The sequence below is a fragment of the Aulonocara stuartgranti genome (assembly GCF_965226115.1).
Source record: "Aulonocara stuartgranti genome assembly, chromosome: 11".
In the NCBI taxonomy this organism is placed as follows: domain Eukaryota; kingdom Metazoa; phylum Chordata; class Actinopteri; order Cichliformes; family Cichlidae; genus Aulonocara; species Aulonocara stuartgranti.
The window spans coordinates 19,919,303-19,938,543 of NC_138947.1; the positions used below are offsets into that span (position 1 = coordinate 19,919,303).

At 39.8% G+C, this 19,241-nt stretch overlaps 2 protein-coding genes across 5 annotated transcripts; both read right to left on the reverse strand.

Annotated features, from left to right (window-relative positions):
* Positions 1-64: 64 nt before the first annotated feature.
* Positions 65-967, reverse strand: LOC309717964 (free fatty acid receptor 2-like; the record flags this gene model as incomplete). The annotated part of the gene is made up of 1 exon (XM_082552905.1): positions 65-967. Exon 1 carries the CDS (start codon positions 956-958, stop codon positions 65-67), a length of 894 nt encoding a protein of 297 aa, XP_082409031.1. The 5' UTR covers positions 959-967.
* Positions 968-5,011: 4,044 nt separating this feature from the next.
* LOC309717114 (free fatty acid receptor 2-like) lies at positions 5,012-10,973 on the reverse strand. Of its 4 annotated transcripts, none has more exons than XM_082551417.1 (2): positions 10,912-10,973; positions 5,012-6,246 (listed from the first exon to the last, which is right to left on the reverse strand). In XM_082551417.1, exon 2 carries the CDS (start codon positions 6,237-6,239, stop codon positions 5,325-5,327), a length of 915 nt encoding a protein of 304 aa, XP_082407543.1. In that variant the 5' UTR covers positions 6,240-6,246; positions 10,912-10,973; the 3' UTR covers positions 5,012-5,324. The 4 variants fall into 4 exon arrangements, with proteins under 4 accessions (XP_082407543.1, XP_082407544.1, XP_082407541.1 ...); XM_082551418.1 differs by lacking the exon at positions 10,912-10,973 and adding an exon at positions 10,328-10,405; XM_082551415.1 differs by lacking the exon at positions 10,912-10,973 and adding an exon at positions 10,187-10,261.
* Positions 10,974-19,241: the final 8,268 nt, after the last annotated feature.

Below are 19,241 nucleotides of genomic sequence, written 5' to 3' on the forward strand. Positions count from 1 at the left end.
ATGTACATGTGATATCAAATATGATGTAATTTTTACATTTTCAATCTTAGCTAGAGTTGTTGGTCTACGCTTGCAGCCTTGAATCAGTGCAGCTACACTTCCTAAAAATAATCTTTTCTCTAAAGAAGTAGAAGTTGGAGGAGGAAAAGTAGAAGATAATGGGATCAATGAAAGTGTTGAAACAGCTAAGCAGAAAGGTGTAGTACCTCCACTCTGGGCTTTGTCCCTGGATGTAACCCACTAAATGAGATAAATTGTATGGCAGAACACAAATGAGGAACACAGCAAGAGTCCCTGAGGCCATGCCAATGGCCTTCTGTTTCTGCATCTGGGATATTCTGGACCGGCTGTACAGAATCGAGATGCAGCGCAAGTAGCAGTAAACACAAATAAGAAGAGGTATGAGGCAGAGTACAAAGAAAAACTCCAGACGTACTGGGAGGAGGATCTCCAGCTGCTTTTTTGTGATGTGTTCATAGCACACACTGGAGTTATTGCTAGACAGAGATGGGTGATGCTGGATGATGAAAGCGATACTGCAGTGTGCTGTCGAGATCAGCCAAATAACAGCACTAATAGCAACTGCATACACGGGTTTGTGCAGTTTATGATAAGTGATAGGAAATGCTGCTCCTATGTAGCGGACCACGCTGACTGCCATCAGCAGCAAGGAGCTGGTGTAGATTGTGGAGAAAAAAGCAAAGGATGTGATGGAGCACATGAAATGAGATAAATTCCATTTCATACCAGATGCTGCCTCGTGCATCTTGAGAGGCAGAATGATCAAAAACAGCAGGTCAGAGACAGTCAGATTGAGTAGCAGGATGTCTGTTGGAAGTGGCTTGGAGTGGATCTTGACACTAAACGCATAGAGAGCCAAGAGATTGCAGGGGAAGCCAATCAGGAATGAAATGATGTAAATGAAGAGAATGATCTCACTGCTCACAGTGGACTCCATTATGGACCTAAACCAAAATAAACAACACAGATTAACTTCTTCTTCTATGCTTCTCATACATCTTATACATATACAGTATTATTAAATCTAATATATCAAACCAAACAGTAATGAATACAATAAATTTACAGATGTTAATTGGCAAGTAATGTAGGAATTTTCAAACTTCAGAAAGTGAATGTCTCTAGTTAAACAATAAAGGAAAATCAATGTCTTGCAGTTATGTTCAATAGATAATACTAAAGCATCAGTGTTGCTTGCTAAACAATTAACATTTTCCGTTAGTATAGATACAGTTATTTAGGAAAATGTGTTTCATTACTTCAATCACTTAAATGTGCTAAAACAAACGAGGCAGTCAGCTGTCATCAGTAGATGATTTTCAGTAGCAAATAGGATCTTGGTATATTTTTACTTACCAAGTGGTATAATATATCTCCGATGTCAAAACTTCACAATTAACACTCCGTTCTGTTCTTTTCATCAAAGACCTCCAGTTTCTAATCCAGGTTTAAAGATGAGTTGATATAAAGTGTTAGAAGCTTAAAACTCCATGCGACACACTGGGGCACACTACAATGACTAACAGCAGACACCAGTAGGTTAATATTAACTAAAATAAATAACCGCAGCTCATGTTGACTTTCATCTTAGATATGTTAACAAAGGACCTCCTGTCACCAAAATAAATTATTATCATAGTAATTTCCTTCGGGATTAATAAAGTATTCTGATTCTGATTGATTCTGATTTGGATTTCGTAAGTCCAGAAGCCTGCATTTATTAGAATTCAAGATATTTTCCATTGCTCCATGAGAAATTTGTGATTTTAGGAGCACTGTGGAGATTACCTATACATGTAGCCTTCAGTATAAAAACAGTTTTCAAGTCACTGGATGCATCAGGGGCGATTTGTGGTTTATGTCATGCCTAAGGACTTTACAGCACATAGACTGAAAGAGCTGAAGATTGACGGTCTGCTCTATATCCTGAGTTTATCCCATATACTCCTTGTTATATCAAAACACTAACACTGACCACCAGGGGTTAAAGTGGGGTTTGACAGACGAGAAAAAGATACATAACATAGTGGTTTAATGTGTGGAAAACAAGTAATTTAAAAACAAGTTACTGTAGTTTCTACTGCTAGCTCTACTAGATTTTTTGTTATGTACAGGCTGTAAATTTATCTTATCTGCACTGTGCCCACATCACAGTGATGAGCAGGACAACAGGATGTGTTAAGGATGCAAGGAGGACTGTGGGAAGTGATTTTTTCTTAGTTTTTGAGTAAATATCACCATGCACTCGATATTATGCATTAATCAGCACCTCAGATTTAATTTCTCATTTACTGAAAATACTGAATGCCTTACCAGATTCTTCTTGCCCAGTTTAACCCTTTGCTCAAAGCCAAAGTACATCTGCTGACTTTCTTTACCTTTCAGACTTGTATCTTTATTCTTGTTAGTCAAGAATAATATGTGACCTTAACCAAGCAATTAAAGGTCTCTTTTAAATTTAGACCATTAGAAATACATTTGTGTAAATTATTCAACAAAATATCCAGTTTTATAGTTTCAAAGATTAAACAATACAAAACAATCTGATGGTGGAATATATTTTTATTATAGAACATTTCACAGTCAATCAGGATAACAGTTCCAACTTTTAATACTAATGCGGTCCAAGCACGACCACATTAGCAAAGAGGCCACCGAGAATAAAGCTTTTTGAGTAACAATATGACACACAGTCAATAACTTTTAATCAGAAATATTACTGACATACACACATTGCCTTCAGACAGCTGTCTGGTGTTATTTCTGAGTGTTATCCAGGTTGCACTGTTCATAGTTTAGCTGGGATCCTTATTTTACCAGAGACCAAATTTTTGTATTCATTTGTCGAGACAGAGTTGAATGAGCACTAAAGAATCGCTTGAAATAATATAGAGGTATCATGTTGTCACACAGCACGAAGGTCCTGAGTTCAATTCCACCGTCAGGCCAGGGTCTCTCTGTGTGGAGTTTGCGTGGTCTCTCCATTTTTCTGTGGGTTCTCTCTGGGTACTCTGGCTTCCTCCCGCAAACCAAAGACATGCAGTTAGTGGGGTTAGGTTAACTGGTGATTCTAAATTGCCCATAGGTGTGAATGTGAGTGTGAATGGTTGTCTGTCTATGTCTTTGTGTTAGCCCTTGAGAGACTTGCGACCTGTCCACGGTCAGTGTTGGTGAGTAACGGAATACATGTTACGCATTTAAAATACAAAATATGAGTAACTGTATTCCGTTACAGTTACCGTTTAAAAAGGTGGTATTCAGAATACAGTTACTTTGTTGAAATAAATGGATTACACTGCGGTACTTTCCTGTTTCATATTGTCGCAGGTCAGGAGTGTTTCGGTTTTGTTTGACAGCTATGTTCTGTAGTTCCAGGCGGCAGCGTTGCGGTTGCCATGGTTACAGGGGGACGCTCTGCGTGTTTCCTGGGTGAGAGAGCGCCTTTTTGTTGTTGTTGTTGTGCTAAGCTAATAGGCAGAATACTACAGGCATAGCCCTAAAGAATGTAGCCTCATGGGCAGTGTAGTCCGTGCTGCAGGGAGAATGGACTGCCATACTCGTTATGTGTCTGTGAGCGCGAGGTGGAAGAAAAAGGAGAGTCGAAAAGTACGAGTTGTCATCGAGCAAAAACGGGAGCTGGAAGCATGTAAATATAATAATAACCACTGCAGCCAAGCCCAGTTGTAAGTAAGCTATTAAGACTCGACTGGACGCTGTGTTTGTGTTTTCCTCCGAAACAATAAGTTCTGTTGGAGCAGCCTTTCAAGCTTCTCTCTGTCTCTCGCAAGCAGAGTTGACCCAGACAACAAAGTAAAGCCATTTTTCGGCTACAAGCCCGACAAGGAACCCGTATTAGCCAGAGGTCCCTTTACTACGGTTCGGAGCCGCGGACCTTCAGTAATAGTAATAAATCACACAGCAATAGTACATTCACGTAGTTGTAAAATGCATGATAATTTAAGTTAAGTAATCCAAAGTATTCAGAATACGTTACTCTCATTGAGTAACATAACGGAATACGGTACAGAATACATTTTAGGGCATGTATTCTGTATTCTGTAATGGAATACATTTCAAAAGTAACCTTCCCAACACTGTCCACAGTGTACCCTACCTCTTGTCCTCTGACAGCTGGGGCCCTGAATTGGAAGAGAATGGATGAATGGGTGTCAAACGTATTGTGTCTACTTGGCTGACAGCTCTCGGAACATCTTGTTTCAAGAGACAGGTAGACTGGGAAAGGATAACTGGGGGATCTGAATAGACCAAATTTAATCAAAACTATTGAACATCTGCTTATTACTAATTTCACCTTTCAAGTATCTTCAATAAGAAGTAAATTATAGAAGAAGACTGTCGGTTTGACTTAATATGATGTTCTTCTGTCCTTTATTATTATTATTATTATCATTATCATTATTATCATCATCATTAACATTATTATTATTATTATTATTATTATTGTTTTTGTTTGTTTTTGTGTCCATGTTCTTTGTTTTCAGCGAGTCATGGCTACACAAACCAAATTAATAATTAATCTAGTGAATTTCCATATGATGCAAAAATAAAGTTCTCAAAAAGTTCACAGCAACTGAATTGAGCACTACCTATAGAATGATAAATTATATTATGTGCACCTCTCTGCATACCAGACCAATTCTCTTTGAACTGCGTGCAGTGGCCATTTACAGTGCTGTGACAGGCAAGTTTCCAGGCAAGCGTTTGAGGCTGATTGGCCCTGTTTATGACCTTCTGCGCAGGATTGTTAATGTAAATGAGTGTTTTCAAGATATGTAATATTAAGGTATTCTGCTAATAGTAAAACAAATCAATAGATAGCATTACAGAATAAGAAAAATGCCATCTTTGCTTTAAAAAAATAAAATCAAAAATACATTTCAGTTTTATAAACACTTCTATTTTCATTAACATTTTATTTTGAGTCATTGAACAGTTATGAGGAAGTTCAGATAAACCCTGTACAGCTATTTCAAAAAAAAAAAAAAAAATCTTATGTCTCGCTATCAGTAAACACATTTTCTAAACACATGCAAAGTGACTAGATCAGGTAATGATGCATCAGTTTATATCAAAATGACCTCACTTTTCCACTGTGCGGCACCAGTGTTACGCAACAATGTTTTTTTTTGTCTTTTTAATCACCAAAAATAGTTTGTGTGAGTGGGGAGCAGAAAACTTGTGAGAGATTACATACTGCATATTATTTTTATCTCTGTAATGTGCACTCAAACAAATATAATCAAACTAAATATGAACAATTACTAATGAAAGGAAATGTTAGTCTAGCTAGAGCTGTTGACATGTCCTTGGAACCGTGAAGGACTGAGCATACAATTCCTGAAAATGAACTTTTCACTTGACAAGCGGAAGATGGAGGAGGAAAAGTAGAAAATGATTGGATCAATACAGGTGTTGAAACAACTAAGCAGCAAGCTGTAGTACCTCCACTCTGGGCTTTGTCCCTGGATGTAACCCACTAAATGAGATAAATTGTATGGCAGAACACAAATGAGGAACACAGCAAGAGTCCCTGAGGCCATGCCAATGGCCTTCTGTTTCTGCATCTGGGATATCCTGGGCCGGCTGTACAGAATCAAGATGCAGCGCAAGTAGCAGTAAACACAAATAAGAAGAGGTATGAGGCAGAGTACAAAGAAAAACTCCAGACGTACTGGGAGGAGGATCTGCTTCTGCTCGTCTGTAAAACGCTCATAGCACCAAGTACTGGAATTATTGCTGGCCAAAGATGGGTGATGCTGGATGACGAAAACAATGCTGCAGTGTGCTGTCGAGATCAGCCAAATAACAGCACTGATAACAATTGCATACATGGGTTTGTGCAGCTTCTGATAGGTGATAGGAAATGCTGCTCCTATGTAGCGAACCACGCTGACTGCCATCAGCAGCAAAGAGCTGGTGTAGATTGTGGAGAAAAATGTGAAGGAGGTGATGGAGCACATGAAGTTGGGCAGATTCCATTCCATATCAGCTGCTGCCTCGTGCATCTTGAGAGGCAGAATGATCAAAAACATCAGGTCAGAGACAGTCAGGTTGAGCAGCAGGATGTCTGTTGGAAGTGGCTTGGAGTGAATCTTAGTACTAAATGCATAGAGAGCCAAGAGATTACAGGGGAAGCCAATCAGGAATGAAATGATGTAAACTGAAAGAATCACTCCACTGTTCACGGTAGATTCCATTATGGACCTAAACCAAAAAAAGAAAAAGAAAAAAGAACACAAACCAATCACAGTTTAGAAAAAATATACCCCATAATAATAAAATATTTAGCTTTTTTCTGACAATTTAAACACAGAGTAAAAGACAGCTGCCTGTTCAAATGTTCACTGATCAATCACATTGAACAGTATTGAACAATACTGAACAGTTTTATGTCCAACCTGTCTATGGAAATAGTTAAATGCATAAATAAAGAAGTAAAATAAGCACCTTAAATATTGCTCAGTTGATACTTTTGATATTTGCATTTTACATTGTGGTGAATAAAATGTCTTTTATTCACTTTGATCACTGATCAGTGTCAAAGAAATGAGGCAGTCGACTTTCTGCATCAGCCGTAGAACTTCACCAACTGTAGAATCTTCTGTATTTGGTGTGATAAGGTAAATGTATTTACTCACCAAGCAGAAGAAAGTTTCCAGACTTAACAACAACTAAAATTCCATTCTGCAACTTTCATCAAAGACTTTCAGGTTGTAACTCGTGAGTTCAAAGATGAACTGATATAAAATGTTAGAAGCCGGAAACAGTCACGCTGAAGTCACATGTGACTTCAGTATGACTAATACCAGTAGTTAATATTAACTACGATGGAAAACTGCAGCATGTAAACAGTTTGTCTTAGATGGGTTAATAAAGGACCTCTTCCTATGTTTTACTCTCCTGTAATAATTTATGAACTTATAATTAGAATTAAAAATGATATAGTTACACCTACAACAAAACTCAGGGAAGAAATAATCATTTTATACATACATTTTTTTCCCCAAGTACACAATTAATTCATAGTGTTTTAAGATATTTGTGATTCCAGCAGCGCAGGGGAAAATAACATGTAGGCTTTAACCTCTATAGTTCTGTTATCTGTTGCTTAGGAACAGTTTGTCAATGACTTCCTTTTCCCAAAATTGACATCTCTTGCAACAGGAAATAACTATGGTGTCAAGTATCTTAAAAATATCACTGGTCCTTTTGCAATCTATGCTAATTTTTAAAAATGTATCGGTGCTCATGCTTAAGTAGAATAACTTCAGCAGTATATGCAACTGAAATGGGAACAACTGTGTGGAACCTACAATGTAAAGGGCTGGCCATAGCGTGGAAGGGAGAGCAGGCCATCTATTAATTGCAAAGTTGGTGCTTTTGTCCCCGGCATCTCTAGTCTGCATGACAAATATCCCTGGGCTAGACTCAAACTCCAAGTTGCTCTTTGTGGCATCCACTGGAGTATGAATGTGTGTGTGGATGGGGCAATGGGGCATGTTGTATAAAGCGCTTTAAGTTCTTAGGTAGAGTAAAAAGGTGATATAAAAGAACCAGTCCATTTACCACTCAAAACAAATGTCCTCATGTCAGTAGTTTAAAAAATGTTTCAATGCACACCCTGTAGGGGTTAAAAGTCCAGTGCATCAGCAATAGAAAAAAAAGAGATACAGTTACTGTAATTCAGGAAATGTAGTTCTGTTTGTAAGAGTCTATATTGACTTTCAGTCTGATTCATGCTCTTCATGCGTTTTATACTTGAAACAGTAATGGCCAGTTACGAAAATGACTGTACACTTATCGCTGGCTGTATTTCAACCTAAGAGAAGTATGTGGTGTTGCTGAAGGAAATCTTTTACTCTCAGCTGAATTTATTCTTCTCTGGTTCAATGGCTTTCTGAATCAGTGTAGGAGGTTACTGTTAGCGACACACCAATGCTGCAACCCTCCACCACAACTTCCTTTTCCAGTTTCACAGAAACATTAAGACGCTTGTATGTACATGTCAAAATTGATAACAAAACAGTAGATCCCGAAGTTAAGGAGCTTGCTTCATTTTCACTTGCTGTTTTGGTTGCCTATTGTTTCTTTTGGTTAAATGTACTACATTCATTTTTATGGCAGTTTTAGGTTTCTTTATGAGAATGAACACTGCCAAGTGACTGGACTGTATCAATAATAAGGAAAACCTGTAGTCAAATATTCCAAAATTACAACAGAACTAGGGTTGGGCGATTGGACAAATATATGGACTATCGTTTTTACAAGGGCGATTGATTTATTTATTTGTCCATGTGTAAATCTGCTCATAATGATGGAGCTAATAGAAGTAGTCAAAAGAAAAAATAATATTTGCGATGTTTTAACAGCACCGTCTTTCATCCGCGAGCAAATTCTCGCGGAAGTGGCACACCGCTTTGGTTACATCCTTAGATTTACCTCGTTCATCCGGTTTAAAGCCAAAGAAATCCCAAATTGGCGACTTTATATTTTTTGGCATTTAGTTCGTCCATGTTCTGTTTGGTAAACGCGCAAATCAGTCTTTGCATGATTACATTGCTCCGCCCTTTAAAAGTCTGCATATGTGCCAATATATTGCCCATCGTCGATTATTGGGCTTACGATTGTTTTTACATCATACATACATAAATTTTTACATATCGCCCAACCCTAAGTAGAACTAATTAATTGTCTACCAATTTCAAACAAATCTCAAACATTTCAAATACTAACATCATTTGTTGCCATCAGAAAACACATTTTCTACACAACAGTTTTCTGTGAAACAAAAACTCATGTTTCTAGAGTAGAAACTGTAGGAATGTTTAGCTTATTTTAGAGTTTAGAAATATGTTATCATAGAATGTAGAATTATTGTAGAGACACTGTTTGTAAAGTAATAAAGGCCTTATAGTGTTGTGAATTTAGGAGTAGATTTTAGAAGGCTTCTCCTGAGTGGAAATTCCCCAGAGGATGTTTTAAGGTGGGGGTGTTAACATTTATAACTGTGGGGGTTTTATGACCTGTAGAAAGATATCTTCACCCACAGTGTTTTAACTGTGACGCACACACATCCACACACACACTCACTCATGTGCACTCACACATACACACAGGTATGCGTACACAGTCACACACGAGCACTCACATAGACACGTGGGAACGTGCACATGCAGGCATTCACGTGCTCGTGCACATAGACACAGACAGAGTTTGCAGCACACCGTAGGGGTTTTTTTTATGATGGGGTCACTTCTATAAAGCTGGCTGTAACTAACAAAGGGGTGAAGATTTTTGCAGAGGGACACCGGCCTCATCTTCCCTTCTAGAAGTGCATGCTTAAATGAAGAAGAATGAAGATGAATACAGATGAATAAAAGATTTTGTGAAAATGACTACTGAGTCCGGTGCCATCTCTGGATGCTCGAGGAATAAAAAGAACCGGGGTAAAACTGATTTCTCAACAAAACATAAAGCATTAAGAGATATTTCAGAGATATTAGATGGTGATCTACATAGCATCTGCTAAATATCTTACATATCTTATAACAATACCCAAATATTATTAAATAATATATTGAGATCCAACTCTCATCTTATCTACACCACGTCCACTTTACAGTGATAGAGGTGGAAAACAGGATATGCTGAAGATGTAAGCAGAGCGTGTGGGATGCGACTATTTATTATTATTATTATTGAGCAAATATTTCCATGCCCTCAGCTGGAAGCAATGAGAGCTTATATTTTTTTTAAAAATAATTTAGCCCTGCTAACAGCCACTTCTGGTTATAGCTTCCTTCACATTTGAGAGTTTTATCTTTATTCTTGTTAGATAATACCTGCTAAATATTTGACCCTATAGCAATTAAAGAACTTTTTTGAATTCAGAGCATTAGAAACAAATTTGTGCAAATGTATTTAACAAAAACATACACTTCCATAGCTCCAGAGATTAAACAACAATGCAAACAACCTGATGCTGGAATATATTTTTGTAACAGAACATTTCACATTCAATCAGGAAAACAGTTCCCATGAGCAAGAATCACATCAGCAAAGAAGAAATTGAGCATAAACCTTTTTGAATAACAATATGACATACACAGAAAAATGTAATCAGAAGTGTTACTTATATACACACATAACCGTTGCCTTTAACTTCCTGTTGTGTGTTACTTAGCAGTGGGTTCTCGGCATCATGCTGGCTTTCCGTCACTCTTTTTCTCTCTCTTTCTTTCTCCCCTGTCAGTCTGTGCATGTGTTTTGTGTGTATAGTGTTTACCTTTCCTCAGTGGTTGCTCAGTTGATCTGAATCACCTGCAGCTAGTTGAACAATCAGGCCGGCTACTTAATGTTGGAGCAGACACTCAGTCATTGCCAGATCTTTGCGTCAGGTGGGTACATAACTCTTTCTGTGTCTCTGTGCAGACCTTTCCATGTTTGCATGAGGCCTGTGAGCTTTATACTTCAGAGTGTGTGTGTGTGCCTTGGAAACCCATAATACCTTCGCTGCCACTTAGGGACCTTAAAATGCCTCACTGATTACATTATTTTTTTCCTCAAACAAACCTGTAAATAAACCTTTTGAATTCCTTCCAGTGCTCAGCATGTGGGCTTCTGTCGGTCTCCATGACTCCAAGTTGTGAAATAGATAGTTTGGCTGGTATCCTTATTTTACCAGTGACCACATTTCTTTCATTTGTTGAGACAGAGATGAATATGCACAGTAGAATTCTTTGAAATAATGCAGTCCATATAAGTAGATATATAGGTGTCAGTCAAGCAGCCACAGCTCAGAATATTTCCCTTCAGAAGGCAGGAGGATAGAGTTACTGTGGGACCTAAAAAGGCCAAATTAAAATATACCTGTTGAACTGCCAGTCTTGTGCGGTTGCAATCAAGCCCCCCTTTGAGCTTTTGGGTTGATTCTCTGGTTGCTATCCAGCAGTGACTATCCTGATGGTTCTGGTTACGACAGTGCTGCACCTGTTATCTTTACTCCTCTTGCTGATTGCCTCTGCAATAGACTCTAGGATCTAGTCCTTAGCTCAGTCCAATACAGCAAGTGTTCAAGATGTGCTCGAGGGTCCCTGTCCCTGAACAAAGGTGACAGGCTGGCTACTCAACCTTGTACCATGAGAACATCTGGGAAGCAAGTCAAACTTCCTGGATGAAGAATTTAATCCTCTGGGGGTTACATGAGCAGATATCTTGCCAGCTGACATTTTGCTTCATTGCCTGCTCCCACTTTATCAGAATAAGTGTCCTTCCTCCTCAAGAACTAGTTAACGTCTTTCCTTCTTGTTGACCAGGACTGAAGGAATGCTCCCAATCCCAGCACTGCCTCTTCTTCCTTCCAACTCCTCCCAGTCTTGCTGTCCAAGCAAGCAAGAAATGGGACTATAGTCATGGGCACCTCATATACGAGCGAGGGCCAGATAATTCATGAGAGAATCTGCTGCTAAACCCATGGCTTGAACTGCCCAGGGAGACCAGACCTGTCTATCACCTTCATCCACCCCTTGAGTTTGATGCTGGTTGCCGTGATAAAATCTGTCCTTTAAACTGCATCTGAAGACCTTACTAAAGCTCTTTTTTTTTTTTTTTTTTCTTTTCTAAAACAGATGTAATCTGTTTCCCTAGCTTGAAGTGGAATCGGTCTGTGACCCTCTGTTTCTTCAGGATCAATAACTGGCGGGTTTGAAGTGCCCAGGACATGAGCCTTTCTAACTATGGAGTAGCCACTTGGTCCCTGGCACGGCTCTGATGGATGGTTGCCTTATTCCCAACTCGCTCAAAATGCAGAAGATAACAGATGAAAAAAATCATAACTGAAACTGAAACTGGAGAAATAACTCTTGGAAACAGGAGTACTGAAGGGTGAGGTAACCAGTGTTGGGGAGTGACAGAATACATGTAACGGTGTTACATATTTAAAATACAAAACATGAGTAACTGTATTCCGTTACAGTTACTATTTAAAAAAAGGTGGTATTCAGAATATGGTTACTTTCTTGCAATAAATGGATTACACAGCGGTCTTTTGCTGTTTCATATGTTAGGCAATGCCCACTCTATCTTTGGTAATTCCACGCATCGCTGGAAACCCAAACGAAACACGCAATAAGAGGCTCTAATGCCTGTGTCTCAATCATGTGGCTCATGTCACCTCTATTTGTGGCCTAATGACGTGAAGAAATAAGACTCGACTGTACACTGTGTTCGTGTTTTTCTCCGCTGTTCTGTTGGAGCAGCCTTTCAACGCTTCTCTATCTCTTGCTAGCAAAGTTGACCCAGACACAAGTGCACAAGCACAAGCACACAAGACGAGAGACCACCGAAATAAAATGGGAAGCAGACAGACACAAAGACACAAACTGTCCCCCAGCCTTCCCTGAGTGCAGCCAGGGTCCCTCACTTGCTCACTCTGTGTTCATGTCATGGGTGGCACTCATTCCGAGTCCGTGTCCGGCACCCCTGAGAATTGTCACCCACCTGTGTCTGATGAGCTATTGATACTGTTACAAGCTAGGAGAAGCGCTCAACACCTTTGCTTGGTTTGGGTCCAAGGGTCTGTGGTCAACCCTGCGCACATCAACTGTCAGGGATCCTCACCAGGCCTTTCAACCTCTGCCTGACTAATGCCACCGTTCCCAACTGTCTGAAGGTCTCCACCATCATCCCCATCCTCAAAAAGACTGATATAGACAGCCTCAATGACTACATACCCATAGGCCTCACGTCTGTAATCCTGAAGTGTTTTAAACAGATGGTATCACAGCACATCAGAGACTGCTTACATCCCTCTCTCGACCCCTACCATTTTGCTTACAGAGCAAACCTGTCCACAGAGGATATTGTCACCCTTCACAAAGTGTTGAACCAAATGGAGAACAAGAAGAGTTATGTGAGGATGTTCTTCATGGACTACAGCTCAGCATTCAACACCATAATCCCAGACACCAAACTGTACCACCTCCACATCCCCTTGCAACCTGCTCATATTGCATCATAAGCGCTGACAAGGTGGAAAAGAAGTCAAAATCTGAAGCCAAGACTGTTGAGTGTTTTGAGGGTTTTTTTGCAAAGTTGTCTCCCTCGAGTTTCTTAACAGTTGCAACAGCTCCCTCTGTTTGTTATGACATAACATTGATGTGTCAAATTAATACTAAGGGAACTTTTCTGCCCTGCACTCAAACAACAAAATACAAGATTTACAGGTGATAGTTTTTTGGTTCTTCTAATCACACATCTAGGTTGAAAATACATGTACTTTGTCTGTGCCTGGCAGCAGTGTAAGGTGAGGGATTTCCTACACATAGATGTCACTGAGCTGAACCTTTGAAAGAGACGTTACTACTTTCAAGAAGTTAAAAAAAAGCTGCTGAAAAAAAGTTTTCTTCTGCCAAAAAAATTATTTGCAGTATTTGCCAAGATATTATTGTTTGTATTGAGAAGGATGTAAAAGACTTGTTGGTAGGGATGGGTATCGTTTAGGTTTTATCCGATACTGGTGCCAAACCGGTACTTTTGAAACGGTGCCGGTGCTTAAACGGTGCTCAAACCGGTGCTTAAAGAATGGAGAACACAAAATTGGTCCAAAAACCTCTCAACAATGTTAACCTTTTCTGCAGCTATGGGGCATATATGGTATCACTCTTGGCTGGAAGCAGTGCTTAAACAATGGAAAAAATAATAAAAATAATGGATTGGATTTATATAGCGCTTTTCAAGGCACCCAAAGTGCTTTACAATGCCACTATTCATTCACTCACTGGTGGAGGCAAGCTACGGTTGTAGCCACAGCTGCCCTGGGGCAGACTGACAGAAGCGAGGCTGCCATATCGCGCCATTGGCCCCTCTGGCCAACACCAGTAGGCAGTAGGTGAAGTGTCTTGCCCAAGGACACAACGACCAGGACAGAGAGCCCAGGGATCGAACTGGCGACCTTCCAGTTACAGATACGCTTCCCAACCCCCTGAGCCATGGTCGCCCCTTTGTCCAAAAACCTCTCATGTTTAGCTGTTTTCCACTTTTTCTTTGGTCATTTTAGCCTTTTTGGCCAGGGTGAAGGGAGTATCTGCCATCAAACAAGAAGACAGCCGCATGTAGCTATGATGATGTTTGCTAGTTCACCTTACATGCATTAATGTAATAACGTGGTTAGCCTACTCAACGTAAATTACACACGAACAACATTAAGCTACTCACGCAGAGAAGAACGGCTGCTGCTGCCATCATCCGTCATCATTTCTGCTATACTGGCAGGGCTACAGGACTCCATTCTTCGGGTTTTTGGGGGATGTTGCTCCGGGTCCGATAACAGGCAACCCACCCACAGTAGATGTGCACGGTGTGAGGTCTCGCAGCAAGCTATCAAATACGGCGCATTTCTCGGCTTTAAAAAAAAAAACAAAAAACGCTATGCGTCGCCAGGTGTTTCATCGGATTTGAGCTGTTACCTCCTTTGACAGTATCACAGTATCAGCTTAAAGCACTTGTTGCAGGCTGCTGAGTTTGCATATTTTGCTGTGAAGTACAGCCAGACTTTTGACAGCTTCGTCTTGGGCATTTTTAATCTTTAGCTCAAAAGAACGTACGTACCTGGACCCGCCTACTATCCTCGGAAACGTAAAATGATTGGCTAGAATCACAGCTCAGGGAAAAAAAAAGCACCGAAATAAAGCACCGAAATGTGCGCTGCTTTTCGGTCTGGTTACTACCGTCTATGTCAGAACCGGTGCCATGATGGCACCGGACACCAGTACCCATCCCTACTTGTTGGTCTATAATGTATTACATTGTATTTTAGAGTATGTACAATAACACAGTAATAAAGATACTCGCAAAACAGGTAATTTCTTTAATATATATAACCCCTTCATAAATCTTGTAGACTGCAGACTATTTAACAATATGAGCAAAGATATTAGACATAATAGACACATAGATGCACTGGGAACCAAACTGTCACTTTGATCCATACTGTAACACTCACCTGGAATTCATCGAAAATTCATCAACCAGCTATCAGCCAACCATTCATTAACCAGCATGCGTTTATTCACCAAAAATATTTATTAATCAAATAGATATAACTTTTTTTTTCACTGCCTCCCCCCAAAAAATGTTCACTTTAATTCAGTGGAAGGTGAAGCTTCAGTGACAGTTTTAAGATTTTCATCAAAAAACAAAGAAAGAAAGAACTCTACTAATTCTTAAAACCCACAAATGCCATTCACTAAAAACGAAGCTTATCATATTGCTCAAATAAAATCTAAACCTGATAACTCGAGTAGGTTGCAGTGCCATTGCCTCAAATTTGATGTGTGTACAAAAAAGGGTGGTTTTTGGTCAATCGGGGCATCCCTTTTTATAGATAAGTAGAAGAATCGATGAGTTTAGAGTTAAAGAAGTTTAAGAAGGCTGCAGGGGTTGTTTTACATTTTAATTTTGCAAATCAAAACAGAAGAGCAAGGATATGGTAAAGTATTCAGTGTGTTAAAAATAAACTGTTATGGGATTCTTTTTGTTCCATCAAATGTATTTAATTAGTTAGACAGTCTGAAGATAAAACAGGAGAAAACCAACACTAACTGCCAATTAAATCTGTCAGATAATTATTAAATCCATTGTAAATTGCAACTGTGTTTCAGTGATGGTTTGGTGTCTTGGACTTTAACACAGTGTACAGTGTAACTTTGACTACAAGCAGGCACATGGCATGATTAAATCCATACCTGATTATCAAGTTCAAAAGTTATTCCAGCAGACACAGTGGGAAGAAGTCCTTTACTAGCTTACCAAAGACAGCATGATGAAAAATTTGCATTTTAGTCATAATTTACCTACTGATGGCTACTAGGATGAGTAAAGAGGTTTGTCAAATGTGACTTGTGTGACACATTTTATATCAGTTCACCTTTGAACTCACAAGTTACAATATGAAAGTCTTTGATGAAAGATACAGACAGAATTTTTTTTTTTGGTTGTTAAGTACACACATTTACCTTGCAAAACTAAATATAGCAGATCCTATTTACTATTGAAATTCTGTAGCTGGTTCTGAGAGCTGCCTGCCTCATTTGTTTGGGACTGATCAGCAGTCAAAGCCATAAAAGAACATTTTCCTAAAGAACTTTATTCACACCAGTATAAAATGGAAATCAGAACACCAAATGAAGTATATTGACTAAAGCAGGGATCGGCAACCTTTCTGATGACGAGTGCCATCTAAAATTTCCTCAGGAGTCAATGTGCCATATGATTGCATTAGCAACACTCTATAATAACACACTATATAGAACAACTTTACAGAATTATATTTGTTCGCAGATGTTGGCAGCTTAGTTATCAGCTATTTTGAAACGAAAAAAAAGGACACTTTTTATCCATAACAAGAACTCCATAACAGTAATTGAACTGTACAACAGAAAATGCAAATGCTATTTATGGTCTCCTCTGGCATTAACTCTGCCAGAGACAAATCCAGCTGCTGATTGAAGCTTTCTGGTTTGATCAGAAAAGAAAACATTGGTCCATACACCTGAAAGTCCCAAAAACCCATTGTGAATTCTGTCTTGAGTCTACGGATGTATTTCTGTGGTGCTGATGTTGCGCTGAGTGGAAAGCTCCTGAAGCAGTTGAAGTGTTGGAAATTTCAACATCACTTGAAAAAACTGCAAGCTGGCAATGTCCCTCTCACTGGTAGGCTAAAGTTATTTTTTATCCAATTACAAGTTGAATCTGGTAGTTGGGGTTGTTAGCTAAAATACCATCATTAAGAAGCGGCACAACTAATGTGTCTATGCGAGCTAATTTGCGATGTGCACCGCTGGCCCGGCAATTTATTTTTAAATGCGCCTTCTCAGATTAATTCACTGTGTGTCGTGCCCAGGGCTGGACTGGAACAAAAAATGGGCCCGGGCATTTTGACTAGAGACCGGCCCACCAGGTATTATAGGAAATGCCATAAAGCCTTTGAATGAAAACGAACACTGTTGTTACAGTAATGTACACTATCTTGTTAGTATTTATGTATGATTTCTAAACATTTTACCACTGATGACCACTTTGGTTGTAAGATTCAGATAATTATTTATTAAAAGCTAGACATTTTAAATGAGAATAAGAAAGAAAAGTATTTCTTTGTGCCCCCCTTTCCCTGTTAATACCCTACCTGGCCCCCTGGCAAAACTTTGCTAGACCCGCCCCTGCACAGTTACCAGCTGTCAGCTACATAAAAAAGGATCCTGGTGTTATTTGTCTCTCAGAAACAGTTGATAACTTCCCTTCAACTCATTCATGTCACCTAAAAAGTGAACCTGTTTCTCCATCACCTGTTCAGCTCTGATGATTCAGTAAGGACATCTCCTGGTTTCATCTTCATGTTTCCCTCTCGCCAGATAACCAAACCGATATCATGACCAGCAGCTTTTACAGCTGTGGCTCCAGCAAACATCAACTGATACTAGAAATTAATATTAAATACATTCTAACTGTCATGGTCCTGGTGGGCCATGTTGGCCCAGTATTCTTAGTTTTTGTGTGTTTTGTATTTTGTTCCCTATTTATGCCTTGATTCTGTTTTTTATGGGTCGTTGGCAACTCTACTAACTAACCTTATCAATTAAAAAAAGTTCACTATCAGTAACATCATAGCACCCACCCAGCTGTATAGAAACTCCATCATGCTAGCTAGTACGCAGTACAAGTTATTGTAACTGATGGTAAAAAGTCAGGACAACGAAAATAAACTACACCTAAACTTGGTTTATATCTGACCCAGTGTCACGGTCCTGGGTCGGTGACCCAGTGTTTTGAGTTTCTTGTGTCTCTGAGTTTTTGTACTTTTATCTTAGTTCTCTTTGTTGCCCCAGTTTATTGTATAGTCTAGTGCGTTAGTTTGGCTTTCTTGTATTCTGTTTAGTTTTCTCAGTATTTGTTGTTGTTCTCTGTTTCTTAGTTGCGCTGTCTCCCCTAGTCAAGTTCGCGTCTCTGTGTTAGACTTCCTGTCTTACTTTGAAGGTCTGTGTCTTATGTGAATGTGTTCTGCTTTGCTTCCTTGTCTCGTCAGTTCTAATTTCTCCCAGCTGTGCCCTCCTTCTGTGTCTCATTCCCCTCGTTACTTCCCAGTGTATTTAAACCCTGTTTCTCTGAGTCAGTGTTGTGTTGTGTGTCCCTCATGCTGTGTGATCCTTTGAGTGCCTCTCGGTGAAACGTTTGGTTCTGTTCTCCCAGTCTACGTTAGTTCTTCATTAGTTGTATCTTTTTCCTGCATCTACAATAACCTGCCCTTTTGAGTTCATTCCCGTGTTGCGAGTCCTGCATTTTGAGTCCTCACCTCCTGCCTGCACACAGCGATTCATGACACCCAGATAGATTGCAGGTCATAACTTCTTACCTGGAGTTCAGTTCACCTGATACTCGGACCGGCAGCCGCCTTGGGTCTCTCCTCCTCCTGCCTCCGCTTTCCCTCATCCACCTGCAGGCCTCTGTGGCAGCTCCGGCATAGCCACCACCAAACAACTGAGTTATTTACACATCGGCCAGCATCTGGCCAATCCAACACCTTTCATTGTTCATACCGTTACAAAAAAATAAGATTATCGGCCCATAAAAATGAAAATGCCCGATGGCCAGTCCTATGGTTGGGCCATCAGTTAACCCTTTGCATGCCAGCTGTGGCACATGTGCCCAGGGTTGTCTGCTTGTTCTTACTACAACTAAAATGCGACAGCAAAACGTGCTCTAGTGTGAACGCTCAAAGCGGCCCGCATGCGCAAAAGAAGACTTCACACACAACGCGCTCTGTTTAGACCCAGAGCAAACAGTATTGTTTGACTGATGGCCCTTAATATAAAGACTTCGGACTTTACATTTTTTCCCAATTTTTGCTTTAAGTTATTTTGTTATTTACATAATAATGTAAATAACCTAATAATGATCCTTATTGCTGTTTTAGAGAGGAGCGGTGCTTCAAAGGATAGTGGCAGATTTCTGTCAGAATCTGCAGATTATACAGTACAAAGAAAATGTTCACGTTGTCTTCCCAACAGTTTCACTGGATGGCCAGGAAGCGTTCACGATGTCTTATCGGGCGCTTCTCTGGCGCTGATAATTGGCGTCTGTCTTGTGTCAGTGACGGTGGCGGCAGGGGATTCTCTGGCTGGCTGGAGCAGCATCTAATAACCAAC